Source organism: Aplidium turbinatum, chromosome 7, assembly GCF_918807975.1.
Source record: "Aplidium turbinatum chromosome 7, kaAplTurb1.1, whole genome shotgun sequence".
Classification (NCBI taxonomy): domain Eukaryota; kingdom Metazoa; phylum Chordata; class Ascidiacea; order Aplousobranchia; family Polyclinidae; genus Aplidium; species Aplidium turbinatum.
In genome coordinates, this window is record NC_137478.1 from 20,750,492 (window position 1) to 20,765,883 (window position 15,392).

Consider the following 15,392-nt stretch of genomic DNA (forward strand, 5'->3'; position numbering starts at 1 on the left):
CACTGTACACTATAGTAAGTTATACGGTACATGTTGTATACACACTACATAGCCAAGCTAGCTCTATAATATGACACCATGATAAGTTAACTTAGAATAGGCAAAAACTAACTTTTCTAAACCGGAAAGATACCACTAGCCTAAGCTTATCATATCTAACTGTACGTCGAAGTTCAGTGAACTTTGTCATTGCTACTCAAGTTCAACTGTAAATCAACGGATCACCTAATTTTAACTAAAAGAATTGAGAACTAACTCACTCACTGCAATTTGCACTCACGTCCAATTCCCGGAACCGAAATGGCGAGAATGGGATTGGGAAAGAGAGTACGAGGGGGTTTCCGATGGCGAGTGACGACGGAAACCAGCTGATCATCGTTATTCCACTCGTTGTTAGAACTTTTGAAAGGGAATATTAATAAAACTTTCTTTAAAATTGCTAAAAACAACAATCTCCTTTAAAGACAAACTTTCCTAGTAAAATTGTTAAAAATCCTTAAAAAAATCCTTCCTATCTTCATTTCCTTTTTTTATCCTTCAAAGCGTTGAAAAATCCCGATTTCAGGATAAAATCCTTCAAAGTGGAAGCACTGTATGTGTGGTCTCAACTGAATTTTGCCTACCAATGCGTTTCACACGGTCATCCCGTGTTGTGATAGTGTTATGGTTTTATTTATTATTGTGCTTTTCTCGTCGTGTCAATCGTTTGTATCCGTGTGTTGTTGATGCACATAAAAGAGTTGAACAACTTTTAACGACAGAGCCCATTTTTAATTTTGTGTCAGATTTACGATGTCACCGCATTATTACCCTAATTATCCTCATCCAAGAAAGACCAAAATCGGTATCGTTTTTGGAGTCTTTCGCATGACCCGACTTGAAATCGATCTCAGATCTACCAGCACTGGAGCCGAAGATGATAACCATTCTGCCACTGAGCTGGTCGCTGCGTAGTAAGCTGACAAAGCTAGCACACCAGGGGGCAAGTCGCATGTTCTCTCACGCCCGCTTATTTTGAATGTGGTAGGCCAGTTATTCGAGGTTTTTCCTCCGGATTATTTTGCGCTAGGAGCAGGAGCAAGAAAGTGGTTGGTTATGTTTTGATGGAAATAAAAGTTCAAACAAGGGAAATATGAAGGTCTGGAGAGAAGATGATATTGAGAAAATTTTGGGGTTCCAAAAACAAAACCTATACATATCACTACTTTTGCTCGAAATACTATCAAATTTCACCATCTGAGAGGTGGCATAACAACCCTTGTTTCTGGAAACACTGATATGTTTTAATCAGTGGACTAACAAGTTTACGTAGACTATAAGGTTGAGAAATTTCTACGTTAGGAAATTTTTTAAGTACCGTACGGTAGCCTAATGTTGAAAAAATTCTCTGTTGAACGTTTAACGACACTGGTTCATGGTTGGTTGAATAATGAATAATCTAGTTTTTCCTCCTCAGGCTTACGAGTGCAGAATTTCCTAAACAGTTTGGAAAGTTTTGTTTGCTGACTTGTAGGTTGGTTTTGTTGTTAGACTTAGGCCTACAGTAACTTACGTGCAGGGCCGGATCAAAGGTACTGTAGGCCTAAGGCTGTTTACTAGAGAAGGGCCTAATATTGCAAACCAAGACAAGAAAATGACACTAAGCTCAATTTCGGTAAAAGCGGTACCTACGTGGTTTTGGAAATGGGTACAATGCTGTAAGCTGTAGGCTACCTGCGTGGTTTTGGAAATGGGTAGGCTACAATGCTGTACAAAATATGGCGATGTAGGCTACACACATATGAAAAGGCAATAATACACACACTGTTACCTAATACCACCTGGGAATAAAAATCCGCAGCATTATAACTTACAGTACGTGCATACAGTAGCGTATTTAATGGGGAGGATAAAAGGCGATGCCCCCACCCCTCCTAATGATCAGGTAAAAAAATACAAATTTTGCAAAAAAAAAGTTTGCTTTGATGATTCCTTCTAGCGCTAAATTTATGGTCTAGCTCTATTTAAACAAGGATATTGTGCTCGAGTATGATGCAGTCATTGCTAGGCTATGTTTGCCAAGCGCAGCTATCGCATTAAACTGTAAATTGTCATTTCGAATCGCCGAGAATGTTCAAAAGGTATTCGAGGTCGGAAGGACTAACGTATTATTTATGTTCTGAAGTTTGATATCTTTTGTTGGTTCGTTGATTGGAACAGTAACTTACTTCTGCGGATTCGCTCTTCATTTTGGAACCCTCACCCCGTTCTGACGCATCATATGACATTTTGGTATAGGCTACCCCCTCCCTATTTAAAAAGTCAAACAAGTCTAATTTTAACCCAAGTAGTAAAAATTTAAACCAATTAACAGCAATTTTCACTAAATTTGAGCTTTCTGTGTAGGCTAGTAGGACTATCCCGTGTGTATTACCCTCAGATCCCCATTGACCAGGGTATGGGATGGAATGGAATGGAAGACGTTTTTTCCATCTTCCATCCTGAGGTTTTCTTCCATTCCATCTCCATTCCATTTTAGAAATCTTTCATTCCATCTCCATTCCATCTCAGAAATCTCTTCCATCTTCACATTTTGTGATCTCCGCGTTGAATATGCCACAAATAAACCTAAAAACCATAGCCTTCTGATTGGTCAATTCTGCCTAACGACCAGGGCCGGATTGAGCTGATGGAGGGCCAGGGGCACTTTTAGCTCGGGGGGTCCCCGAGCAAAAAAAACACCTCTTCGTCTACAGTAGCATTAATCCAGCACTGCACAACACAGCATTTTGCAGAAACTTTAAAGGCTGAAAGAAAAAATAAATAATAACGTAAAATTACATTTTTTCCACGTAAGGGGGCCCTTCAAAAGTAGGGAGCCCGGGGCACCTGCACCCTCTTCCCCCCCTAAATCTGGGCCTGCTAACGACAGTAGGTTTGGCAAATACGCGTCAGGCAACAGTCCCGTTGGTTTACATAATAGGCTACGAACCGAAAATCAAATTATTTCAGCAAGCAACGTAATATTTTGCATGTCTTGATAAAGCGTTAGAAAGTTAATGATGGAATTTGGATGGAATGATGGAAGATTGTGTTCCATCCCATCATCAAGATCTTCCATTTCTTTCCATCCTGGACATTTTCCATCCCAAAATCTATCTTCCATTCCATTCCCTGCCATTGACACAATGTCATGCCCGCCTCTCCTAACAAACTTTCTAAATACGCCACTGCGTGCATATGTAGCCTAATGATATCATAATTGTTTTAACCCCTGTTTTAACCAAAAATAATAATAATAAGTAAACACCTTTTGTTGGAACTCCCTCACTGGTTTGCCGTTTTCGCTAACTTTTTCAAAGAAATTTGGAACGTGGGTGGGCCAGGCCCACCCAGAAAATAAAGTAGGTGGGCCCAGGCCCACGTAGTTCCTCCATGCCTGCAGTGTAGTCTACTGGATCTGTATCACTATTATGCTTACAAAAATTTAACCTTAAAAAATTGAGGGCAGAATTTTTCTAGGGCCTAAGGCTATAGCCTTATTAGCCTAATGGTTAATCCGGCCCTGCTTACGTGATTGCTGGAAAATAATGATTCCTTTTATCTCTCGATGTAAATATCAATAACAAAGCAGTTTTAATACAGTTTTGAATCAAAAACGCCGTAGAAAGAAATACACAGCATAGGCTTACAAAACGTGAACAACAATTTATCAAATTACAGTATTGTATAGGCCTAACACATTAGGCTAGATTGCTAGACTACGGTGTATTAGTTGTAGCATTCTGCACTCGACTGTATATTTCGGCTCACATACCACAACCATACAGTCAAAATAGACTACTGTAGTTCTAGTAGACCATACGATAAAAGCAGGCACGGTACTTTGCTTGTTTCGTTCAAGAGATGCAGTGTTGGAATGGAAAAAGTAAAAAGCAAAGTAAAACCTTCAACCGCCTAAGTGGCATCGAGACTTTGTGATTGCGAAATGGCATGTAGATATGCAGCCGAGACTGCTTAGCCAACAGAGTCGCGTATGGCACAATTGCAAGAAAGTGGTTAGGCTATATTTGCATTTAAAGAGCGACACCATAAAAAAAACTTTTACAAAAATAAGAAATTATCACGGAGCGTAGCATCAAGGCCACTGCGCCGAAGTTAAAATATCGACAAGATGATTGTGCTAGAGGCCGTTGCAGATTTCTGGATAACTACCACACTCCAGTACATGCACAGTTGCACACCGCTGCGAAGGTTGATTGCGAGGAACTCTAATAAATAAGTTTCTAAATTGACTTCGGTCTTTTACGATAAGCTTGAATTTGACCAAAATGTCTTGATTGGAAGTGATAGAACTTGAGCAGCATTATTCGTCTGTTTGCGTTTCCTGGAGTTCACCTTTTCGTATTCTGGTGCAAGGCAACGTGAAATTTCAACACTGAAATCACAAAAAAGTGATAGACTAAAGCAGGAACCAACTAGAAATGCAGTGTAAGCTACGACGTAACCTTTAGGCCAGGGTTACTCAACTAATGTTAACAATGGTCCGGTTTGATAAGTTGAATAATTTTAGCGGTCCGGTGAATAAGTTATTTCGCACGCAACCACGAAAGCTAAACTATCTGTACCAAACCACTTTTTTAGGTAAAATGCACTCGACTTAAATTTTTAAGAAAGTTTTGCTGGGGTGTCCGGGGGTCAAATCCCCCCAGCAACTATAGAATAATTACAGTAAAAATTTGCTTCCTCCCAGTAGAAATCTGTAGAAGCCCTGAAACGTGGCAATGAGGTTATTCTTCCAAAAGCTCAAGGTCCACCATCAACACCTAGAAGGTCCGGATTCGGACCGCGGTCCGCCAGTTGAGTAGCCCTGCTTTAGGCTATTAGGTATGGTATAAACAAAAAGTTGAGTGTTTTTCATACGACCAAGATTTTAACTTTGGAAACTAAACGTTTTCAATAGCAAATTACTCATAGCTATTATATTCATAGCCTACCAGCAGGGGCGCAGCCAGCACCAAAATTTCAGGAGAAAAATAAGTATTTTTGCATATGTTAGTGCCCTCTTTGCCCCTCTGACTACGCCCCTACCTACTAAATCAACTTGTTTTTACAAGAGGGGTCCAACAGGTAACTTACATTGTGTAGGAAGTCGAAAGTTATAGGATGGGCCATCATTAGGAGCTGGTTAAAAAAAGGGGTTGGATGTCGTGACGGTATATCAGACCAATTAGCATCATTATTTTTTTACTTCAAATACCTCGTTATTTTTAATTGTTTGAGGACCCCTTAAAATTTTGGACTTCAAAAACCGGAAGGTTCGATAGAACAAAATAGGCCTATGACATTTGACTGACATGGTTAAGTTGAAGGAACTTTTGGAAAGGGATTCATGGAGTAACTGGAGAGTAAGAATCGACTCAACAGATGAAAAGGAATATATTTTTGTGCAATAATAAAATATTCTCTAATATCCACGAGCTGTTTTGCTTGAACTGAGAAATCACCTTTTAATATTGTTGTGAATCAAGTTATGGTCCAGGCAAACCGTAAACGTTCCTTGAACAGGCCTCACCACCTCCATCTTGACATCACTGACAGTTAACCTCGACTTGGAGCAATCTTCATCTGTGACTACTGACTGAAAGAATGCAAGAAAAAAATAGAAGTCAAATGATTAAATAAGCCGGTTTTACACAAAAGAGTTTTAAATATCGAAGTGTATAGGCCTGCTTCGTTTCGATGCTGAATTCTTTACCTTGATATGAATTTGTTTCATTTGGAAATAAAAGCGCTATTTTCACGCTTGTGGGTTAGGGTGGCTCGTTTTTGAACTTTTTTTTTTTTTTAATTCTTTCGGGGTAGTGGGGAAATGGTGCCAATGAGTAAGAAAACGCTCATGACAAAATTTGAGATTCGTAAAAAATTGTCTTCAGCCTCCTCATGGGGCCCAAAAATCGAAAAATGGGGTCAAAATCGCATTTTATTTCAAAAATATTTTTAGTTTGGGTAGATACAATATTGTTTAAGTATATCTAATTAGCCTAAGAAAAAAAATTGGAGTCATTTGAACTATTCTTTCAGCTTCCTCACAGCTTCTGAAAATTTCCATTTTGCTAAAAATTTCGCATTTTTGTGGGTGGTTACATGATACATAATTGCGTTAGACATTTTGCCAGCTATAAAACGTCATCGTATTTCTGTTTATAGACCTGCCCTGAGCTGTTGCGTCTTTTTTTAATGAAATTGGTTAATTTAATAGGAAAAAGTGACGTCTTTTATTTGAATTTACGTCACTGACGAAGTTTGTAGTTATGTAACCACAAACAAAAATGCGAAACTTTCAGCAAAATGAAAATTTTCAGAAGCTGTGAGGAAGCTGAAGGAATAGTTCAAATGACTTCAATTTTTTTTTAAGGTTATTTAGATATATCTAAACAATATTGTATCTACCCAAACTAAAAATATTTAAAAAAAAAAATGCGTTTTTGACCCCATTTTTCGATTTTTGGGCCCCATGAGGAGGCTGAAGACAATTTTTTACAAATCTCAAATTTTGTCATGATTGTTTTCTCACTCATTGGCACCATTTCCCCACTACCCCGAGAGAATTAAAAAAAAAGTTCAAAAACGAGCCACCCTATTGTGGGTGCTCAAACAGAAATATTTCTAAATAATTTGTTTCGACACAAAGTTTGTTGCTTTAATGTCATTCATTCTTTATTTTGAAAAGTTTTATTTTTTTATTTTGTTAAAACAAAAACTTGTTTTGACCACTCTATTTATTTTAACGCTATCTGTAGCGACACGGAGCTTTTTGAGGACGTGAAATATTTCTCGGAAGGAACTACGCTAGAAATGTGAAATTTCTTGATTTTTAGTTTTTGTTCTTTGCGAATTTTCTAAACCTACACTGGTAATTTTTTTTAGCTTTTTGCCCTTCACAATAAGCATTTCGTCTCAGGTGGCTAGACATTTTCGTGCAATGCTACATATATATAATTTAATGTAAGTGCAATATAAATGTTAGTGCAATTACTTTGAAAGGTAAAAACGCCCAAAAATGCCTTATATTTAGGAGCAAAAGTAATTTTTTGTTTAGTTTAGCATTACTTTATGTTATAATTCAAAAATTTTAATTTTGAAGCTATTTTTTGGAACGTAGAATAAAAACCGACTTTCTGACGTATTTTCATCTCAAACACTTTATTTCAATAAATTTGGGTAAAAATTTAATTTCTATACACATAATACACATGGCTATTATCTTGTAAAATGTTTTGGCTCTGTGATTTTCATAGCTCCTGTTATTAGCGATTAATTAGCACGAGGCTAAGATAGCCCGTGACGTGCTTTCCGCGTATGAAAACAGTTCGTATTAAGATAGGGTTAAACTTATTTTTTTAAGCAATATCTTTCAATTATTTCAACAATTATCTGTCAGTGGCGCAATCATAAAAAAATCTTCTTATTCTCTCTTTTATGTATGTTTTTCACTAATTATAATGGTGTGGTTTATTTGTTGTACAACAGCTACGGTTTTTTAGCAACAGTAGCCTACGCAATTTCACTGTGGATCATATTTACAATGTCACTTCATTATTACCAGACATGTCCGATGCAAGAAGAACACATTGGGTAGAGTTTTCAAAGTTTTGTTATGGCCGACCTGGGATGAAACCTAGACCTACCAGCAGTAGAGCCGAAGTATAGACTACCACTCGGCCACTTAACTGGTTAGTCATAGTTTTGTTTTTATAAAAGCTTGCTTCAGCAAAATCAAACTTTAACACTCATGCGCAAATGATAAAAAACGCATCTCATCTACTTCATTCTTTCATAGTCTATTCTTTTGTTCCAGTTGCGAGTTATTGAGCTGGGTCATTTTCACTCACTTTAGTTCCACGCTTTAAAAGTTTTAATCGTTTGTCGTTGTCAATCGATGTCAATTGGAGTCCATCTGCTCCTAGGAATCTTGCTTGATCTAAATATAATGGCAATCAAACATGAACTGAAGGCAAATTCAGCTTATTTTGTAGTTGCACATTGCAAATTAACAACATTAGTTATGCGTTGAACTACGTTAAATAAACGTTGTCGCATGTTGATGATATTTTTAAATATACAGTCCAGTCCGTATATCTGAAGATTTGTCTTGTCCATTAAGAAAAATGTAAACACCCTTTGTCTTGTATTGCCTATAACCTACATAAATTATTATATAGAAAAGTCTGTTTTTTATTAGGCCTATACACGGTAAAACCTAATAGCAATTTACTTCAGCCTACAAATGTTGCCACTTTATTCTGATAGCTAGACTATAGATTAACAGTCAATAAAACTAGTTTTACCGGCTAAACTAAAACATCTGCTACCAAGAAGCTCAAAAAATTATCAAATTTGTTTTATTCTAAGATACAAAAACTATCTTTAAACATAAAAATACGTAGGGCCTATAATGTAAATTTTTTATCTATTAGTTTTTACGTTAGGTATCATTAACTGGCAGGCTACACCTACACAGATAAAATTTTAGTTTGTTAATGGGTCAACTGTGTGCCCTGCGTTCTCGGAAAGTGGGTCTTCGTAAATGACTAAAGTACAAACTCATTCCTAAAGTCAAACAATGTTTTTACTCTTCATCTATAAAAGTATCACCTTGATATCTTCCGCACAAAGCGATTGGCACCAAACACACTCGATAATAATTCGTTTCCTCGACCGTTTTGCTTGCAATGAAATTCCCGTTGATTCCAAACTAAAAATCAGAATATGTGAACGACTCAGAGAACAATTTGAACCAACTCTGATAAAAGTGGACATTATTGGAAGTCAGGCCAAAGTGAAGCAAGATTTTTTAACAAAAGCTTGAACTTTACATATGTAATCTGAAACAAAAAGCCACAAAGCAAAGTTATTTATTTTGTTGAAAGCAAACTTACTTTTTTGTATTTAAGTTGTGTGTATGCCAGCGGGGGTCCAGTGTCATTTGATGAATCAACCAGTTTTCCAGCTTTTCCAAAACAACCTGAAAGTATATGCTAATGAATTTACAATTGCCTACATACATGCATGTATTCCTGAACATTCTATTTGAATGAGGACCTTCTGAGTTCTGATGATCTCCATTTAGGGTGAATCAGGCTGCAGAGGTTTTAACCGTATCTGTTACTGGCGTAGACCTTATGGTCTCGCCCTCTGCTAATTCAGCAATTTCACATAGAAGCAGTGAAGCTAAAAACCTGAGATTTCTTGACTTTTACTTTTTTTTCTTGCCCCAATTTTTAATCCCGATTATGTTGGTATCGGATAATTGTGAAGTTCACAATAAACCTTTTGTCACAGCCAGTTATGAAATGCAAGAAATTTGCTGATATTCAAAAGCTTGATTGACAGTTTACTATTAGCGTGCGTTTCACTTTGTGTTAACGCGACGGCGCTAAAATTCCAGGCAGCAAAATCCGTCATTTTTACATTGATTCAACGTCGATTTTGCTGTCTGGGTATGGAGTCGGTCTCTGACACAATATGAGTCATTCTTTGATGGCAGACAATAATTAGGAAGGTAATTCGTTATTTGCGCAAATTGCTTTGTAGTGCAAAAAGTGCATGTAATACTGTTTGCACAGAAACAGAAAAACAAAATTGATGAAATTCTGTGTTCAATGCAAGAAGACTTTCAAAATGAAATGTTAACTGAAAAATTTGACCAAGAAATGGCGAAAATAGGTCTAAAACCGAGTCTTTATCACCTTTTCTACCTAAAATACACAATCACGAATATATTTTGCGAAATAAATTGATTGAAGTGATAGATAAGGCTTTTGACCAACGGCATACTTTTTCCCGTTGTTATTTGATATAAGCCGACGGAGTAATTAGCAATAAGAGAGACATAGACCTGATGGTCTCGGCCAGTAACTCTTGCCGCCAAAAGGAAGCAGTAACAGATACAGTTAAAAAGTAATAACTATATTTGATGCATTTCTGGTGTGTATATTTATCTGGAGTTAAAAGATTGTCATGTCAAATTAGACCTACAACTAATATGAAGTGAACGCCCCTGAAATTGAAAAAAAGCTCGCTTATGCATCATTTATCCTTGTGGTTAACTTTATTTTGTGATTTTATCTGTCCGTTCACTGCAACCCCATGCCTACGGGTCGGCATCAATTGTCTGTATAGGCTTCTTGACGGGTCATTTTCTTGCACACGTTAGTTGTCTTGTGTTTTTCTCACGTCTGCATCTTGCAGACGTTGTATCAAAGTAAGAAGACAAAAGGATCAATATTGGTCATTGGGAAATTATTTTGATCATGATCTTGAAATCTAGTATGACGTAATTTCCTGTAACTGTGATAACAGCCGATTTATAAATTTTCTATAACGCCAACTAGGACCGAAACCACTAATTTTCAATAAAACACCTGCATTCTTCTCAAATAACACGCTAGAGCTCTTTTAAAGCGGTTCTCAACCGTTGTTTTCGGAACCGAATGGTCCTTACCTCATAGTTTGTTCGTCTGGTTACGTATTTACAGGTTACCAGTTTATCTACATCAGTTTAGACTCTTTAGAGACTTTTTTTAATTTGTTTTGTTCAAAAGTGAACTGTTGTTGCTTAACAGTTCTGGTCTCACCTGCAGCAATGGCCTGTTTGAAGGCTAGATGTCCAATCTCTGCTCTACAGCAAAAAACTTCGGTGACTAATTCGTCTGCACTGGTTCGCATAATTGCCTATGGAGAACACATGAAATAGAGTTACTATCATCAAAATTTTTTAGAGTTGCATTTATAAGCACCGCAAATAAACTAATAAACAACATCTAGTAAAACAGAATAAAGCTAAACAAAATTGTTGCTGTCTGAGTTTGTTGCATCATCGTGGGAGCCAGAGACTGGATGTCATGTCAAATACGCTGACTTACGCCCGGTGGTTGAAAATTTAGATTAAGTGGACGGGAAGGCAAGGAAGTCAATCTGTGTGTCCACTTTCAGGTATGTCACTAAGTATCCTGCCAGAGGCACAACAATAGATCGAATTGTTGTTATTGGGAAATATACTGTAGGACTATTGCCTATTGGTCAAGGATGTTAGTTGGTCGTGGAAATCTTTAGCATGGAAATAGAAATCCCAATCACAAGAATCAACGTTTTGGCTGCTAACAGCCTACTAAAAACTTTGGGATATAAAATGAAGTTAATAATACGCAATTATTAAGTGAATTTAATACAATGCAAATAAGTATAAACGAGGTGTTAGAAATGCATGAAAGTGGTGAATACTTTGTCAGGAGAACTTACAAAGAAAATCTCTTTCCGCATTAAAATTGATTCCTTTTTGTAATCTGGTTTAAAAGCAAAAATGTAGAGAAAGGACTTTATAATACATTGCTAGGCTATTAGGCTATAAACCACGTCAAAAATAGTTTCTACTCAGCAATTGTGCAATCATTCAACAACAACAAAAACAATTTTACCCGAAATATTGGAACATAACACGTTTTGACACCGAATCGGAAATAGCTCAAAATGCTGTTGGCCAAGAGCTGAAACATAAAAATGGTAAAGTTTTATCGTTGACAATAATTTTAACCTACTCAACAAAAAGTATAGCACAATATTTGCGAATTCACTCCGAACTACTGTGGGCCTATGTGCGTTTTTCCTTTTCGTTCAGATAAAAAGTTATAAGAAATGTTAACACAGTTTATAACAATCAAACACAGTGAATCGCTTGGTGTGATGCCCACGCGGAAATTGAACATACAAATATTGCTGTAAACTTTGCAAGATGAAATTTGTTTACCTTTTTTATTTATCATATGAGCGACGATATGTATCACGAACATACGCAAAAAAACAGCTGTGATTGAACATTGTCCCTTAAAGGGAACCACTAAACTTGTTCAAAAGAGCGCAATTTGTGCATGGGGAAATTGTGCACAACCTTTATTGCTAGCGAGTTAAATTGAAACATCATTAGCAGTGAACATCATCTTCAGACAAAGTATCTAGCCTATGTGTTTAGAATTAAAAGCCTTGTAGCTACATGATTTATCAACAACACTGACACCCGGAAATCAAAAAACAATTTTCGCTAAAAATGCGGATAAATTTTCTGAACGTAGCCTATGTGTGGGAACGGTAACTGAATAGTAAATGCTCATGACACTTCAAGTTTTTGTTTCAAATGGATTTCATTGTTCAGTTGGTTAGCGCTTGACATCCTGTACGAAGAAGCTTCAAGATCAAGCGGCGCTGGTTCGACTCTCCGCGTGTGCGCTTGAGCAACGCATTCTAAGGACTGCTTTCCATTCAGCGGCACTGAATGGATGGAACAATTCCCCGGCAACAAGACTTCAACAATCGGAAATTCCACTCTGTGAATCTCGGTAACCGGCCCTGCGTCAAAAGCCTCTATACAAGTATGTGAAACTACCAGGAATAACCAATCAAGGCTTTGTCAGTCCGAGAATAAAGATTCAAAACCAAACCAAAACTAACCATTGTATAGTCATATTATACAGTGTAATGTTTATTTTTGTCGCCATACTCAGACCTTGCTTTTGGGAACCAATGGGAAATGTAGGCTTAGTCTATACCACATTTTGACGCTTTTTCCAAAAATATTTTATACAGAAGATACTGTAGGAGCGAGACGGTAACTTATGAGTAATCATAAGTTCATTATTACTTGAGCCTGGCTTCAGAAGATTGCATAAAATAAAGCCACTCTACCGTTTTAAAAGTGGAAAGTGCGAAATAAAACAAACCTTGGTGTTCATCTTGAAAGATTTGAAGCAAAGTTGCGTTTTATTTTTCTTCTGAAAATGACTAATAGGCCTATTTACTTACAGACTAAGTAGGCCTATATAACTGTTAACTGTAGCCTAGATTAGTATAAATGCTCTGGGAGAAATGATTATAAGGAATGAAGTTGTAGGCTATTACAGTAGGCTACTCACATTTTCGGGTGATGGCGAAGGGTTGACGCATGTTTTCTCTGCCGTTTCGGATAGTTTATCTTCCACATCCTCATTATTGATCTTTTAAAGGCAAGGCAAGATTAAATATATTCATGCAAACAAGTTAGATGTGTTAATTTACCAGTTAACGAAGCTGTTTGGTAATTAGAAACTTTTTGACCAATGACAATCAGGAACAAACGAAGGCAACATTAATAATGGATGATAAAAATGAATCGTCATAGCGTAACTGGCAAAGTGACACTCACCGATGGACAAACTCTTACGAGATTATTGGCAGACATTGTCACCACCGACCTATACCAGGGATCTGCTTCTCCAAGCAATTTAGCTATTTCCAAATCAAAAGGACCACATCCATCTGAATAATACACGATAGCGTTTGCACAGTATTTTAAAAATACAACAAATTTACCACAAGTTAGGCCACTGATGCTATCCCACCATGACGTTAAAAAATAGACACTCATATAATCATAGTCATAGGCCTGCTTGATTGTGTGAGAAGCCTGAAGTAGAATAACGTGTTTGGAAATTCAAACTTGAGTAATGAAAAATCGTGACACTATAGCTAACGACATCACTACGGGGGTATAAGCTATAGTCTGGTAACGTAATCTAAATATGTCTATAGCAGGCCCGGATTAAGGTCAAATGGGGCCCCTGTGCTGATGAATTTTATGGGGGCCCTTACCAGCTTACTTGGAGCGTAATGGAAGTAAGCTGGTTTCGCTTGCAGAGGAAACCGAGCCTTGCTTAGGTAAGTTAGATAACTTTGAAATAGCACGTGATCGATGATTAAATAAGCATGTGCAAATTAAGTCAACAATGTTTACGTTATAATGGATGCAAAATCACACACATTAAATCAACGAAACCGTGCAAGGGAAAACATTGTAGCAAGGGATCACTGTTAGTACTGCACACTACACTGCAAATTGCAATGAAAGGTTATTCTGAATTTTTATTCTAAACTGTTCTTTTATTCACTACTAACTACCAATAGGATTTAGAAAACTAGCATGAAATTCAGTCGAACGACTTTTTTCTGGCTTTCTTTGCTGCAAAGTCTGTAAGGATAGCATCAAAATTGAGAAGTCGCAGTTTATCACACTCTATGCTGAGAAGGCTCAGATTAGTCAACCGCTCTTGTGTCATTGTAGACCGAAGTACGTTTTGGATTCTTTTCAGCTTAGAGCAGTGGTACTCAACGGGGGCGGTACCGTCCCCCGGGGGGCGTTTTTATTTTGCAGGGGGGCGGTATAATTACCTTGGCTTAAGGGGAGGGAGCGTTTTGATTATTAGGGGGCATTCTGGTTTAACTCATCTACCGCCCAGCGTAACGATTTCGTCAAAGAGCTCGTATCTTCGTTGTAACATTTCCTACGGTACTTCATACCTGGTGGAAAAGGGATTCAGCTGTGTTGTTATGCTACATACCAACCCACTTGATATATCCATAAGAGGTTCGAATGTTTCTCACTGATTTTACACCGGCTGTGAAGAAACTGGCACTTTCTCACTAAGCCCAAGGTTCACATTGACTACCAGCAGGCCTATACTGTTTTCATGCTGGCAAATATATATTTGCTTTTCATCAAATATAGTTACTAGTCTCTAAAACCCTTACAGCCTGTTTCACCCTAAAAGGGAGATCATCAGAACGTTCTTATTCTACCCAGAAATAGAATTCTACTTGAATAAGGACCTTCTGATGATCCCCCTTTTAGAGTAAAACAGGCTGTAGCCCAAGGGTTTTAAAGACTGGTAGCCTAACTAGCCTATATTTGATGTAGCCTAATTATATCGCTCTGCTTGGGTTTTTGCTTGGCATTGAGCACTTTTTGTAGTATTAATAGCATTCATTGTTTTATATTCGCTTTTCGTAATTAATCGTTTTTGGTGGGGGCGGTAAAATTTTGCCAGTTCATGAAGGGGGCGTTCGGCCAAAAAAGGTTGAGAAACACTAGCTTAGAGAATGATCTTTCTCCAGAACTGTTAGTGACCATCATACAAAGAAACAATCTAAGAATTGTTTCCGCATTAGGGAAAGCAGCTTCATCTTTGTCATTCTTTATTATCTGGTACATGTTTTCATGACTAAAACTTGCTTTATTTCCATAAGCCTTTTTAAGATTTTTGAAAAAAATTTTCAGGAAAAATTTGTTATTTTATTTTATTTATTTCATTTTTAGGAAAAGTGGGGCCCTCTGTCTGCGGGGCCCCTGTGCTTTAGCACACCCTAGCACAATGGTTAATCCAGGCCTGGTCTATAGGCTTTAGCTGGATGTTGTAACCATCGAAGTTGATAAAGTCTTCATGTGCTAACCGAACTTGTTTTAAATCGGTCTATTTGTTGGTTCTAAATTGAATGGTTATTCGTGTAATACTTTGCTTTGTATTGTTTCTTTCATTGAGCCACGT

At 37.4% G+C, this 15,392-nt stretch overlaps 1 protein-coding gene across 1 annotated transcript in view; it reads right to left on the minus strand.

Annotated features, from left to right (window-relative positions):
• Positions 1-3,598: 3,598 nt before the first annotated feature.
• The window catches only part of LOC145773829 (uncharacterized), a 38,602-nt gene continuing 26,808 nt past the window's right edge, over positions 3,599-15,392 (minus strand). Inside the window, exons 22-30 of the mRNA XM_082584956.1 lie at positions 13,217-13,329; positions 12,948-13,028; positions 11,460-11,528; positions 10,620-10,716; positions 8,922-9,007; positions 8,638-8,737; positions 7,875-7,963; positions 5,487-5,620; positions 3,599-4,417 (exon numbers count right to left, since the gene is read on the minus strand). Coding sequence (XP_082441082.1) covers positions 4,285-4,417; positions 5,487-5,620; positions 7,875-7,963; positions 8,638-8,737; positions 8,922-9,007; positions 10,620-10,716; positions 11,460-11,528; positions 12,948-13,028; positions 13,217-13,329 — 902 coding nt within the window. The 3' untranslated portion in view covers positions 3,599-4,284. The remainder of the gene's footprint in view (positions 4,418-5,486; positions 5,621-7,874; positions 7,964-8,637; positions 8,738-8,921; positions 9,008-10,619; positions 10,717-11,459; positions 11,529-12,947; positions 13,029-13,216; positions 13,330-15,392) is intronic.